We start from the raw sequence: 15,753 nt of genomic DNA on the forward strand, positions 1-15,753 counted from the left end.
CAAAGACAAATTTATTCGAGTTTTTGACAACCCTGAACAAAATGACTATCTCAAAATTCTGTTCAGGTGACACTGGGGAAAAATTAAGCGTGGAACCTCCAACCTTTCTGGTCAGTTAAAAAGGGCAATAAAACTTTTGATTTACGATCGAATGAACCCTCTCCCGATCTTCTACAATCACTGTTTCTATATGATCGTTGCTATAAAAAAAAAGTAAAGACGCATCCGTGATCTTTCTTCCGGCAAAAATGCGAAACTCCATATTTTTGTACATAGGAGCTTGAAACCTCTACAGTAGGGGGTCTATGGTATTCTGGAGCGGACAGAGGGATTTTCATTAAGATCACTTGGTGTTTTGGGTGTATTTCGTCCCTTTTTCAAAAATTGGGCAAATTTTCTCAGGCTCTTAACTTCTGATGGGTACAATTAAATTTGATGAGCCTTATAGTTTAAAGTTCAAGTTTTTTTTAGAATTTTAAAACAAAGCTAATTGTTTTAATTAAACAGCCATTTTGTTCCAGGAATCATTCTTAAAGAATTAGGACAAAAAGTCAAAACTTCAGCGTAAAGAGCAAGGTCTTGCGGCAGGCACAACTCTTTTCATATACGATAATTTCTCTTCGTTTTAAGTTTTGATGTTGCTCCTTACTTTCAGTTGAAAAAACTTCTTTTTTTTATTTCTGATTGTTTTTAAATAATACCGGGAAATCTGGCTCTCTCTCCATGAAAAATTCTGGTATTTGTATATTATGCACCACTCACCCAAGTTTACGATGAGTAAAATTCGAGAAAAGCCGGTTTCTTTGTTATTCTAGAAAACAATTTGGGTTACATATCTACACATTAGTGGGGGGAGAGTAAAGAGTAGCAGTTCTGCAACCAAAATGTGTTAGGAACAATTATTCCGCATATTATGAAGTTAGTACTTCGAACTATCCAAATATTTTACCCCCTCCGTTTATGTGCAAGTATATAGTCCAAATTATATATTTCCCATCTATTCTGTCTCTTGCCTTTGTCTTGTCTCAACCTAAGCTGAAAGATACTAACGAAGAAACTGGTTTGTTCTCGAGTTTTACACAGTGTAAAGTTGAGTGAGTGACGTATAATACACAAGTACAAACATTCCTTTCCCTTATGAGAATAAAACTCAAATAAAATTCTCAAATTTTTAAAGCCTTATTTTTCACGGGGGGGGGGGTTTTATGGGAGGGTGGTATTTTCCCGGGGGATTTCTTGGGGGGGTAAGTGTCGGCCACCATGACACCCATAACATTAACTATAATTCAGCCAAGATAGGTACCTTGAAGGTTTGGCTACTCACGATTGCAATTAAAGCGATTGGTACTTGTATGATATACCCGCTACCTCTGAAGAATTGATGGTAGGTTAATTCGAATAAAATATACCTGAGTATGGTAAAGACATAATACTATAGAAACAAATTTGGGCTATATATTTTGCATATTAGCGGGGAGTAAAGTACAGTGGGTTTGCATGCAAAATGTGTTAGCTAAAATTATTCTGCATATTATGAAGTAAGATTTGTTTTTGACTTCACACCGTCCCAATGATTTATACTCTTTTCCCTCCTAATGTACAAACATATAGCCCAAACTATGTATTTCCCATCGATTCTGTCATATCTCTCCTCTTCACTTCTCTCACGCTAAGGTAAAAGAAACTAGCGAAAAAAACTGGTTTAGAGTGCGTCAATGCATGAACAACTTGAGAGGTAGTGGTTCTATCATGCAAGCACCAAATGATTTTCTATAATTTAAAAAGGAGAAAAAAATATTGAGGCTCTCATTGCCCACTGGTGACACGTATTTGATAATACAAAACATTGCCTCGCCTATTTTTCCGAACAATCCTCCCATTCTTGGATCCCATGGAGTCTTCCTCTTTTGGCACAGAGAAATAAGATCAGCCTTGAACCTAACGTACATTATCTTCCCAAGAAAAATCATTTTATGACCTATTTGGACTCAGGTTTGGATCTAGGGGACTGTGAGGGACCAAGCCAACCCCAAAATTTTTCTCCTGCCCTCATTTTTTTTACTCGTTTTTTACATAAACTTGCCAATTTGGATAATAATTGGCACCCTTGTCACATTGCCCTCCCCCAAGATTTTTCTTTAGGTCACCCTTTGTTTGGACTTGCGTAAAAATATTTCCTAGCAAACAGGCTGCCCCATCCTAGGTAGCTTTATTTGTTGCTGACATAATCTTGAAATATATAAACGGATCTTTCATGAAGTCCCATCCTACAGCTAAAGCATATTTCGTAGAAGAATAATATGTTAATTATTCATAATGAAGACTCACAGCTTATGCGGATCTAATTGATACAAGTATACTTATCAAGCTTCATTTCTCATTCAAAATCATCAAAATAACAGTATAAGTGTGGGAGGGAGTCTTCAGTCATGGATAGTCGATGAGTTTATGGCATACCATAAATACCATCGTTTTGTTTCACCCTTAGTGGGTATGTAGAAGCATGGATTATGACTAAATAAGTAGGATTTTTTAAGGTGTATAACCTATATCTAGATATTCGGTAGATGTCACGTAGTCCTCATGAATGAATTAATTTTATACACATTTCTTCTTCGTTGTGTACATTTTATTCTTTCTTTAAAACGAGCCGATTTCACCTACCTTGGCTTTTTGGGCAAGGATAATTTTTTTAGTTGTATCTAGAGATCACAGTTGTTTTTTTTTTACTTTTGTAATATGTGTTAATAATTTGTAGTAGGTGTATCAGTAGCTTTTTTTTCTTTTTTGCTATAGCTCGTGCTCGCTACTTGTCTGTTTACCAAAATAGTCGTTTTTAGTTTAATTAAATAAAAAAAACAAGTTTTTTTAACTGAAAGCAAGGAACAGCATTAAAACTTAAAACGCACATAAATTATCACGTTTATGAGGGGTGTTCTCCCCCTCGTCAGTAGCTCCCTCTTTCAGCTAAAGTTCGAATTGTGTTCCAATTCTTTGAGAATGACCCCTGAATCACAAAGGGCCTTTAATTAGAATCTGATTTTGTGATTTTCATTAAGATTCTATGACATTTAGGGTGTATTTTCCCCTATTTTCAAAAAAAGGCAATTTTTCCAGGCTCTTAACTTTTGATGGGTAAGACTTAGCTTTATTAAACTTATACATTTAAAATCAGCATAAAGATCCAATTCTTTTGATATATCTATTGGTATCAAAATTCAGGTTTTTAGAGTTTCGGTTACTATTGAGTCGGGTTGCTCCCTACTTACTGTTCGTTACCACGAACTGTTTCATTCCTTCGTCGACTGAATAAATAAATTCAGTCATCTAGAAACCAAATGCCAATAATTGTTGGTGCCAACCACTGTACATAAATAAAATCTATAAAATAATATTCTAAATAAATGTCATCCATAATATTATAGGTGAAATCTAGATGTGGGCCTCAAAAATAAACATGTTAGGGTTTTCGTTTTTTATGGACAGTCAAAGAATTTATAAAAAAAAAAAAAGTTGTAATCATGTAATAAGAGTTGTATTAGAGCCTGATTATGGCTTTACAACTTCATTCTGCCATTTCACCAGAATGCCCTTGCGTCTTTTCACTTTACTGTATTAATTCTCTTCCTACAATGAATTCAGAAGACGTTTTGTAAATAGGTAAAGGGTTTTTTGCCTTTTTTTTTATCAAGGCCAGTACTAAATGTTCCATGGACATACAGTGGATTAACAGAACATATCATTGTAATTTGTACTATGTATTCACAGCAATATTATTTTACCGACTATCTGTTATTTTTTGATCAAATTGACTTTGTTTATCTTACATTCCGTTCCTCTCAGTTTACTCACTAATACATAGTGAGTAATATAAAAAACTAATTTTTGATTTAGTAATTGAAAAACTAATTAATTAGTGAGTTTATTATCACTAATAAACATAGTATTCTATGTTGGAAAGGATCCACTTCTTCTCGGGAGGACAGGGCTAGATGTAACAATGTTTTAGAAACAAAAATATTCATAGCGATCATACAATCAAAATTACGTATTTTTTGCAAAAGAGGGATGCGTAGTTTAAACATCTAAAACTCTCTACATGGCTGTTGCATTGTTTTTGGGGATAAGTGTTTTGTAAGAAATTATTCCGTTTAAGTTTACTTTCCTTTTTTAATGATGGTAAATAAATTAAAATTAATAGTATCCTTCCTGTGATGCAAACTCTAAGAGAAAAGAACGTTGTCAAGTGAAAAAAAGAAAATACCAGTAACCGTAATGCTGTCGGTTTCGCTTCCTTTAAAAGAAAGTAAAGCTATTTCCAAATAAAAATAATTTATATTTTATTTTTTATTACATATATTTTTGAAAATATTGTCATCAACATTATCTATTTATTTTGAATTAATGCTTCAAGGGACACGAGTAGAGATGACGTTGGGTTAAGTTTATTATAATCAAATCATGGCTTGAAGGGGGGGGGGGGCTTGAAAGCACAAACATTCTTTGAATCTATAATTATTATTGGTCCGAAAGTGCACCAATGCACACAAACTTAAAGTTACATGTTTTTCATAAGTTTTTTTTTAAATTAAGTCTTTATTGAACCTGAAGAAAAGTAACCGAATGAGGTCACATTATTCAATATTCCACTATTGGTCACCTAATGCAGGTCAGTATATCGCTCAATATTCGTTTGTAAGAGAACTGTTATCAAGTATAGTGAGAATGGTTTCTTGAACCAAATTCTTGAGGCGTGTGAAGGAACAAGTAAATAAAGAGATTATCTTTTATGGTATCCTTAGCCAACGGATCAAATCAAACCTAGAAAGATACATTACAAGAAGCTGGATTAAGAATAGATTTATTACTTTACAACTTGCGAAACATTTATCGATTGTTTAAGAAACATTTACAGATTCACATGGTCGTTTGCACTGGGTCGACAATAACAATTATACCAAGTAATGGCACTATGAACGGAAACAGGTATGGCACAGAGAGAACACAGGCCTGCAGTCACCAACGCTATTAAGAAGGTATGATGAGCAGTAGTAACAACATATAATAAAACAAAAATGTCAAGCTAAGATAGACTCCAAAATAATTTAAATAGTACCTGCCAAAGCTTAGCAATCATTTTTTGGTATTATGGAAGTTGAACAATTTCAGCGTAAAAGGAATCACGCGGAAAGGATTATAATATTGATTGACGCAATTGTCAATGTTAGTTGTAACATTATAAGAAAATAACGATAATCAAATATTCCGCTCTAGAAAGTTTTAGTTTTCTTGCTAGAAATGTCCCACCCAAAAGATTTTTTTCTTTAAAAAAAAGCAAACAGAGAAGCTGAAAACGCATTATAAGTCATAATTAAAAATAAATAAAGCTTAGGCTCAACAAATAATCTATTTGATTCAATTTTCTCTGCGTAAGAAAATTTTTGCTTGTTCCATTTGTTCTAATTGCTAAAGGTTCTTCAAAATGATTAAAAGGGAATAGAACATTCACCAAAAGACACATGATAACTTCAAAAAGCTTTGGCAGGTGAATAGTGAGATCTTTGGATACTTAAATGGTTTATCTTCGCATAATGTCATCTATGGAAAACCCAGATTTCTTAAAAGAATTATTTGATTCAACTTTTTCATCTTCAACAACAGAAGAAGATGTCTCGCTATCGCTTGAATCATTACACACTACATCAACTGTCTCGGAGTCCAAGTCCTTAACACACGTCATTCGATTCTTTCCCGAATGATCTGTCACAGTGCACATTTCTATGTGATGAAACAAGTCATCTGAGTTTTGGAATAGTTTCATACAGTTGTTGCATTCATGGGATTTCACATCAGAATGTGTCAACAAATGAGTCTTCAAATTTGATCTTTGGTTGAAAGTCTTCGAACAAATTGGACACTTGTGTGGGGACTCTTCTAGATGAAGGATCCGATGCACAGCCAGAGTTCTTGATTGACAGAAACCTTTTCCGCAATCGGTGCACTTGAAGGGTTTTTCTTTTGAATGAATGTATCTGTCAAAGAAAAGTGAAACGTTAGCATAAGTTATTGTTAAATAAATCAAGATAGGGGCTCCACTAATTTGCAAATTGAGTCGGTAAAATTACTGAATTTACCGACTAAGGTCATGATTCTGAAAATTAGGAATTTCAGTAGCTTAATTTCGTATTAGAAACTCATTTGTTTCTTTTTTAATTATATTATTTTGCTTCTCTTGTTTATTCATTTAGAAAATTAAGCCGGTAAAACCAGGCGGTTCATACCGCCATTTTAGCAACTTCTTTGACATCTGTCACTTAAGATTGATGAAAACCTTTTTCACAGTCGATACACTTGAAGGTTTTTTCTTTTGAAGGAATGTATTATTTTTAAAACACACACACACACACACACACACACACACACAAACAAACACATCGGCATAAGTGTTTTAGGATATTCCTGTATTTTTCAAGTGTTCAATCGGCGTCGTTAAGAACAATTTGAAAAAATAACTTCCTGGTCTCCCTTAAGCTCAAGGAATATATTTAAATTTAAACTAAGTATTAAGAATGGCTGCTGATGGAGAAGCAGAATGGATGAGCAAGATCAAGGATGAACCTGAGGAATGGAACCCCTTGAGTAAATTAGAGCATAGTAAACAACACAGTATAAAAGGAGAAAACTATAATAGCAAGTTAATATCACATGAAAGAGGGGGAGGCCATGATGTATTCCAAACATAGATATTCATAGGAGAAAAAATATCGCCTTGAACCCCAAACCCTTGAAAAAAATGGAAAATTGTGGCCATAATTTTTGGGGGGCATCTGATATTAATTAGCATTTGAGATTGACAGAAAGCTTTTGAACAGTCGGCACACTTGATGAGTTTTTATTTTGAATGAACGTATCTGTCAAAGACAAAAAAAGATTAGCATAAGTTATTCACCCACTGAGTTTCGTAGTTTACGCCTGCGCGTCGCTTACCCATAAATTACTTTTTTTGCTGCTCAAAAATTTAGGAAGGAATTCTCTTTGGTATTTGTGTCATTACAGAACACTAAATTTTATTGATTAGTTGTAAACACTATGTCAGCGTGAAGCTTACAACATTTGACTAATCTGTAATATTGTTTTGTTTTTTGGGATTCTTGTAGTTCACTTGATGTTTAAGTGGAAAAAAATTTGCTCGTGGGCTTTTAGACTAACATCTAAAAGGAATTAAATCGTAATTATTTCTGGCTTTATTGCTAGAACTGTTGAAGTGTCTCATATAAGAAGTGTGAGGGTAAAAAGTGCGTACGCGGGAAGTAATTCCAAGGGGAAACGTTTGGGGGAGGTATTGAAACCTTCAAAACAATGAGAACTGGTAAACTATATGAAAACAGTAAGAAACAGTGAAGCAATTGCCATAATGACGAAGTAATATAGAATCGGAACGCCCTGTGTGCGTACTTAAAGCAAAAGAATATTCAGATATTAATTGAAAAGCTAATCATATTGCTCAAGCTAATTACAGATATTACTATTTCAGATATTAGCTGTAATTCTGAACTTCTCATGAGTCAGAATGGTAAAAGTGAAACATATTTCTTAAAATAAAATGTTTAAGTATGCATGTAGAATGAAAAAGCCTAAAAGGTAAAAAAGATGAAAATCAATTTGGAAGAACACAATTGGAAAGGTCCTTATAATTTAAAATCGCATACAACTCTTTTGGAGTTCTTGACCCCACCACCTCCTCTTAAATGACCTTTCTCTAAATTTGCCTGTGCAATCACGTGACGAGAGAGTAGATTCCCGAGGACTCACCTTACTGAGAAATACCAAACCTACACAAAAACATTGATTTATCAATAATGCAATAGCTATAAAAGTCTCTTTCCTTAGGTAGATCACCATTCAAAATTTAAGTTTTGGCTGTGCCACTTATACCCAACCAAACGTAGAGACATGATGGAATGTACACCACCCTCTCCAAATAGCCAGATGAAATAGTATTTATTGTTCTTAAAAAGTCAGAAACTGATAGTAATTTCAACAAAGAACTTACTTACATTTTTTTTTTTTTGGCAAGCTCATGCCGTGATCAAGGGACTGCCCACTTTAAAAAAAAAAGACCGTGCGGCAAGAGCCACAAGTAGCGAAAGTCTGCCATGTGTGGCGAAAGTAGACCTGCTGTTCTGGAAGTATGTCTATACGTGGTGTGATGTGTGCCACATACCTTGGAGTAAATAGCTCTTCGAGATTTGCACCAGGTAGTGGAGATTGGGCTACCCGTCGGCTGTGATTATAATGGGCAGATTTAGCGAATTGAGTCGGCGCACAGGCCACAAAGAGCTATTACGTTCACTTGGCTAGTATTACCATTTTAGGCAGTATCGAAAAAGTTTGAAAATTCATAACAGAAACTGAATTTACAATTAAATTAATAGCAGAGAAATAAATAAGGCGCATCAGCTAATTGTGATAAAAAGAAATTTAATTGTGATGAATATAGCGTGATAAGAAATCTTATAAAGTTAGTTTAAACGTTTAAAGTCTGACTTTTTTTTATTGATGTTACACTAGGATCTCGGACTCTTGATCACATTTGAATATGCCTTGAAAACAAGTGCATTATGTAAATAGAGATGAAAATTACCTATGATCTCTCAGATGATCTTGGCGACGGAAGGCCTTTCCGCAGATATCACAGGAGTAGGGTCTTTCGTCGGTATGCGTCCTCTCATGGATCAAAAGGTTGTACGACTTCGTAAAGTGGCGGTTGCAGTACTTACAGATGAACTGCTTTTTAGGCCTGGACGCCCTTCCCGGTCCACGGAATAATCTTGGGTCGTATTGTGGAGGATAGAATGGAGCCACAGCTCCTCTTAGCCAAGGGTTCATCAACAAGGAAGGCAACCCATACTGAGGGGCTAATCCTTGCAGACGTTGTTGTAAAGCAAGTAGCTCTGCAGATGGGTTTTGAACTGTTTGTGATGGCTGAGGGTCTGCTGTCTTATTTGGTTGATTAACAGAAAGTCGAGCTGCTGTTATAGCGGAAAAATCGAACTTTCCAAGACCTTGTAGCATGGCAGCTGTTTCAAACATCCTATTGTTAATTGGTGAGTTATGAAATGGAGGTAGCATTGGTTTAGACATGTCCATTTTTTTCTCTTCCGAATAAGTGTGAGCTCCGTTTGGGGAGATGACTGGCTTAAATGCTGAATTATCTCTCTGATCTTCATACCGATTTTCAGCGCTTGGACATGATGTATTTATGTTACCAATAGAGAATGGTAATCCTCCTGGTAAAAATAAAGAAGGTAGGAAACCAGAAGCTTGTAACCCGGCGAGGGCTGCTTTCTGAATGGATTCAAAGCTTCCAGTCGGGGATGCTTGTTGCTGCATTTGGAAAGTAAAATGTGAAATCGACTCAGACTGGCTCGTTGGGGTGGCTGGGGGAGTTAAGACAGGGCTTGCAAGCTCTCCGAAGCTACCTAAAACCAGAAAACAAAAATCAATACAGGTAAAATAGTCATTACATTATTTATGGCTGCTCTTACGCTTCTAATTCTTGATTATATAAACAACTCACATAATTTACAGCAATTTTAAAACAGTTTATTGACATGTTCATTTTATTCACAAATGACTTGTTCAAATCGCGATTTGTGAATTTACTAAGAAATTTCTTAGTTATAACAATCCCTGATTGTTGTAAATCACGCAGAACTAAGTTTCATTTGAGAAGGGTTTTTTCTTCCTTAAATTTCATATATTTCTTGAATTTGGAAGTACTTCACTGAAAAATTTAATTCTTATACAACATTGATTACCGAATCTTTTATTTCAGAAAAGACGAAGTCAAATTTTATATATCCTCGCCTTTTCAGCCCCCTGTATAAACTTAGTAAATGAAAAGTCGCTTGCGCGGCCTTGTTTTTTTTTAGATTGAAATTGAAAGAATTAATGTCGGTCGCGCTACAGCAAAATGACCCTCATTCATTTCAAATCACTTATAATAATGAAGAGTAATTAAAATGAAGCCGAAACAGTTTATTATAATAACTTTGGCTCAAGCAATACCCTTGCTGCTGGTGACTGAAACTTTGAAAAAAGTAAGCTTGGCAAAGATATAAGAATCGCGTGCTAATTCTTGGCTTTTTTGTTGCAACGCTTAAAGAATGAATGCTCACATACAAGAACAACGTATCAAATAGTTTTTTTTTGTCTTTCAATGTTTCAAACATAAAAGGGATCATTGTTTTTGTCATTACCAATGGGTATGTTTGTTTCATTCTAAAAAGATTTCAGTAAAGCATTGGTGAAATTTTAGCACAAAATGAAGGGATTTTGAGGGTTAGCAGCCGCTTTGTATTCGTTTTATGTATTAACGCGACTCTGCTTTCATTTAAAGAAAAACGTATTTTATTGTTTTGATTATTATATTGTAATTATGAAGCTTTGAATAAAACGGGAATTCTAAGCAAAAAAGCTTTGAATAAAACAGGAATTCTAAGCAAAAAACTCTACCTCATAGTATTTCTTAACATTTAACAACAAACTTAGATAAATTTGAAGATTGTTACTGGTATAAATTATTTTTGAATTTAAATGGATAGAGGGTTGGTATTCCCGCATAACAAGAACAAATTTAAAGACAACTTGCATTGACCAGTAATTTTTTTAAGAGGTGATTGCCTAAGAGAGAGATATTAACAGACAAAACAGGAAAATACACACTGACAACAAAATAAAGAAAAGGAACAAAGTAGGCATTTCGCTAAACATGACAAGAGTAAAAGAAAAAGCTCATTATTTCATAATTACGAGGGATGAATTTTGCTGAGAGGTTGGGGACCGGAAAATCCCAAGATACCTCACTTTCATTGAGCATCAAAAGAAAATGAGATTCATTTTAACGTTGATATACCTATTCGGAGATTTTTTGAGTTTGTTGATTCTATGTTTACTAGAAAACAACAGGAATTAGTATAATGACGTCTCCCAAAACGGCATAAGGTCAAGCCTTCTTCACGGAAGGGCAAAACGGCCACTTGTTTGGGGCCGTAAAAATGTAAAAAACCTTGTTTTTAAAATGAAAAGACAGTAAAATACCACCGTGTATAGGTTATGATATTTTTTCATAATTAATACTATTTTCGGCATAGGCTATATTTTGTAGGTACAGCTCATTTAAGAATCTAACACAAATCTACAAAAAAGATCTAGGGCAAGCACATTTTTGTTTGTTGATCAATTTGTTGTGTATTCATAGCAAATAAAGACAGTGGCTTTTGTGTTATGTTTTAGAGTGTTTTTCTCTTCCAACATAGCTACTAAAAAAATCAACTTCTTACCAGTTATATTCCACGGATTTCTGGTTTGTCTATCGATTAAATCTGAATTTCCAATGTCCATCAGAACTTGTTACAAAAAAAGAAACAACACTTTAGTTTTCGTCAAAACGATTCAAGAAGTCAATTTGCAATGTTAAGCTTCCGACACAGCAGGTTTAAGACTACTAAAGTCACTCTTCAGAAGCGTAGGTAGTTTTACAAAAAGTAGCATCAGCTTCAAACTCGCAGCGGCATTACTAACTTTAAAGCATTGTGATTGGCTCGACAGTCTTTCTAAGGGAGGAGCTTTGCATAGATCCCGCCCGACACTCCTTCCAGAGGAGCCACCTTGCTGCCTCCTCAGGCATGCGAGATACTTCCAGTGTTTTTGTTGCTTGGAAATTATGGTGGAGAAATACGCCTCTTTTGGCGTAACGCCTACAGTAGCTTTTGAAATAATAGAACGTTTATTCTGAATTGTTTTGAAAATAGAAAAAAGAATACCAAAGGAAATAATAGCTTTAGAAATAGGACAAAACTGTACATATAGTGTTTAAGTAATGTTAGAACTGTATCATATAAATTGTTATTGCCAAAGTATTTTTGAGTTGCATTGTGCTTCTTGCTTACGTATGCCCTTTGCTAGCGAACGCCTGATTAGCGTAGAATTGGGATTATTGAGAAGAAAACTATTTAAGGAAACAATTCTTACTTCATGATACGCAGAAATTGTATTGAACTCATTTTGACGGCGCTTCAACTAAATTTTACCCTGTCCCCCTAATGTTCGAATATATAGCCCAAATTATGTTTCCCATAAGTTTTTCCGTTTCTTGATTTTATCAGTGTTGAATCCATTTATCGGCACACAGGTTGAAACAAGAATGACACATGGCATACGTAGGAAATATATAATTGGGGCTATATATTTGTATAATAAGGGGAGGGGGCTATATATTTGTATAATAAGGGGAGGGGGCAAATTATAGTGGAAGTACCTTCAAGGTCTGTTCAATAAAGTTTTTCTACACATTATAAAGTAAGAATAGTTTTGTTAACATGTTTTTTCTCAATAGCCCCAATTCAAGGCTAATATCAAAAATAATGCTTTGTGGACTTTGATTACCCCCGTCCTTCTGATCAGAATGCCTTCGCACCTCCAAATAGCCCTCGAAAAACATAATTTTCTTTTTTGGAGTGGTAATTTGAGATTTTAATTTTTTACAGTCAGAACATTCGCAGTCACCTATTTTAAAAGAATTTTGAAATTCGAAAATTTATTCCGGAAGCACCTCACAGGTGAAAGATCAAGGCTCTTGTGAAAGATCATTTTTTTTGCTGTAATAGTTTGAAATCATTACACATAGATTACGCGGCCATTTATTTTTGAACAGGAATTGGCTTTTCGAGTTGGACGCAAATTCGAAAAGAAAGCAAATTACATATAAGAAAACTTGAGAAACTATTACCCTGTCTGTGTGCATTTTTACAGTAATTCTCCAATGTTCAACACTTACGCATGTAACTTCGACAGTTCGTTTAGTGAATACAAGTGGAAAAAAATAGAAACACGAAGAACACTTCATTTTATATATATACTGGACGAACATCATACTTAAAATTTGACGAAAATATCAATACATAATTGGCGGATGGTATAATTGGCCAATTTCTATTGTAAGCGAATTTCAAATCTTGGGTTTCTGATTCATAGCTGCTTTTGTAAAAATGTTCCACTTTAATGCCGACCACCATGTGACTCATTATTTACAAAATGTGTCATTAGTTGTGATAATCTAGGAGCTTGTGATATATTATCTCCAAAATCCTTATTTTTGTTAATCAATATGCACTCTGCTTCATGTAATTTATAATAACAAACAAATAAAGCACTAAACGAGCTACATGCTACAAAACTAATATTTAACGATTTAATTAATTATTTAGCATAGGCGTAAACAGAGAAAGAACCTATTAAACTGTCTAAATGTATATCGAAACAAACCAACTAAGCAGTGGTGTCGATTCACAACACGTAGGGGGGAACACGGAGGCGAAATAAACAGTTAACCATGAAAAAATAGAAAATAGCTTGAAAAAATGTATTTTGTCATAAGATGAACCTTCCAACTTTTTCACAATGTTAGTTTTATACAACCGATCGTGTATTCGTCTGTAGTGGGGATGGGGGCTTCAAACTTACCCTTTCCTCCAGAAGCTCCAATTTTCTGTGAATTATCGTATAGTTTTTTGTATTTCTTTTAGGATTTGATGTTTTGTGTTTATTTTCATAACGACGTTTTTTAAGATAACAGACACAGTATGACACTTTTCCAGCATAAAGTAATTAGGTATGACATTTCCATCCCTTCCCCATCTACTAAACTTTTAAGGCATGTTCAAGATTCCCGATTCCCTCCTTGAGCATTGCCTAATCCTGAAAGTAACTTTATAATTCGAACATCCTTTTTCAATTAAGTCAGTTTTCTTCTGTATCAGGGCCCTCATTTAAGAATAGGGTTTACGTACAAGTTCTAAAAAAGAGACATTTTAAAATAAGCTCTTTAGGTTCTTTTTCAGACTAGTTAAAATATACTAAATGGCTTGGAGGCAATAGGGAAGGGTAGGACAGATTCGTTCCAAGGATTCGTGGTGCCTGGGGAAAAATTAATTATAGCCCCCTCCCCATTCCGACTCAAATATAGGCCAAAAAAGCCGAATCAAATTCAAAATTTTGATCAAAGTAAGAAACCCCTAAGTCACAGCGTCCCCCGTCATGGCAGCCACCCCAGATGCCCTCCTCCCTCTCTTTTGAATGATTCTGGGGCAGTATTACCAAAACTTGTCATAAAGTCAAGAATAATTTTGGTGTATCATATTTTTTTTGGATTTTTAAGGTTTTTGTGATTAAACGCAAAACCGTATTTTTTCCATTATTTGATAGTTGAAATTTTGCTTTATCCTTCTGATAAATTCTACTGAAATGTCCCAACCATCTTTGCCATCGTTTACTTCATACTATTCACAGAAACTCGGCTCGAAACTGCGCAAAATCATACAAATTAAAGAAAATAATACTTCTAAAACTATCGTGACGTAATTTTCCTGGGAAGGTTTTCTAGCATATCCCCTTTTTCTGTCTTTAATGTCCATTCTTGTGTGTTCAACTTCAATTGTTTATTTTTCAAATAAAAGTTATTTTTATTGCTTGCAAATTAATAGGTGCTCTGTTCTCCACTCGAACTAACCATTGATTATATAGGGCAAGCAGTGATGACGGAGAAGGTTTTCAGAAAAAACAAAAACCAAAAAAAAACAACAATATATCATGAAAAATATAGAGGATAATTTGTTTGAACACTTTTGTTTACGGTACCCCGGGAAATAAAATGAATAGACTATCTCTGATATACTATGGGAATAATTAAGTATGGTATACTTTAAGAGTGGGGTAGCCTTAAAGGGTATCCCCGCCCTACCGTAAATTTTGAAAATTCACTTTTTTATTATTATCATTGAGAAATGCCCTCTTTTGGTATTTTGAGGTCAAAATAAAAACAACGCCAAAATTTACCCGTTAAATTTGAAAAATTCTCCACCCCCTCTTCTCAACAGCATCACCGAGATACCCCTTGCTCTTCTCTACTTTACATTAGTGTTTTACTGATCAAACAGTTCGTGGTAACGAACTGTAAGTAAGGAACGACCTGGCTCAATAGTGACAAAAACTAAAAAAAGCGGGATTTTGATACCATTAGATGTATCAAAAGAGTCGGATTTTTATGGTAATTTTAAATACATAAGTTTCATCAAGTTTAATTCTACTCATCAAAAGTTAAGAGCCTGAGAAAATTTGCCTTTTTTTCGAAAAAAGGGGGAAACACCCCTCAAGTCATAGAATCTTAATGAAAATCACGACATCAGATTAAACGTATCAGAGAACTCTACTGTAGAGGTTTTAAGCTCCTATCTGAAAAAACATGTGGGATTTTGAGTTTTTTGCCAGAAGAAAGATCACGGATGCGTGTTTATAATTTTTTTTTTTCCAGAGTGATCAACCACAATCCAGTGAAACAACCACAATCCAGGTTAGTCCAAATACCCCCTCCCTCCCGAGAAAAATAAAAAGCAATTGCCTAGTAGCGCATTTTTCGTGTGTACGTTTCTGTTTTACCTTGCTGTTTCGAGATTGTCCAGTAAATTAAACAAAGAGGCTCGATTCCGCTCGAGATGTAAATCACAAGAGAACGAATTAAGATGATTTGACTCGAAGTAAACAAACACAGTACGCCTAGAATAGATTCAGTTTCAAACCGACAGCTCAAACTAAAAAGATTAGTGAGGCCCGTAATTTTCTGAAAAAAAAAAGAAGAAAAAATCTAACACCGTCTTGCTTTCCAGGACATAAATGCTAATTATACATAACTGT

General features: G+C 34.7%; 1 protein-coding gene across 1 annotated transcript; it reads right to left on the reverse strand.

Moving 5' to 3' along the window:
- Positions 1-4,845: 4,845 nt before the first annotated feature.
- LOC136032175 (zinc finger protein 514-like) lies at positions 4,846-12,157 on the reverse strand. Its single transcript, XM_065712366.1, has 3 exons — positions 11,346-12,157; positions 8,645-9,482; positions 4,846-6,032 (listed from the first exon to the last, which is right to left on the reverse strand). Exons 1-3 carry the CDS (start codon positions 11,404-11,406, stop codon positions 5,579-5,581), a joined length of 1,353 nt encoding a protein of 450 aa, XP_065568438.1. The 5' UTR covers positions 11,407-12,157; the 3' UTR covers positions 4,846-5,578.
- Between the last annotated feature and the right edge of the window lie 3,596 nt (positions 12,158-15,753).

Source organism: Artemia franciscana, chromosome 10 (genome assembly GCF_032884065.1).
Source record: "Artemia franciscana chromosome 10, ASM3288406v1, whole genome shotgun sequence".
NCBI lineage: Eukaryota > Metazoa > Arthropoda > Branchiopoda > Anostraca > Artemiidae > Artemia > Artemia franciscana.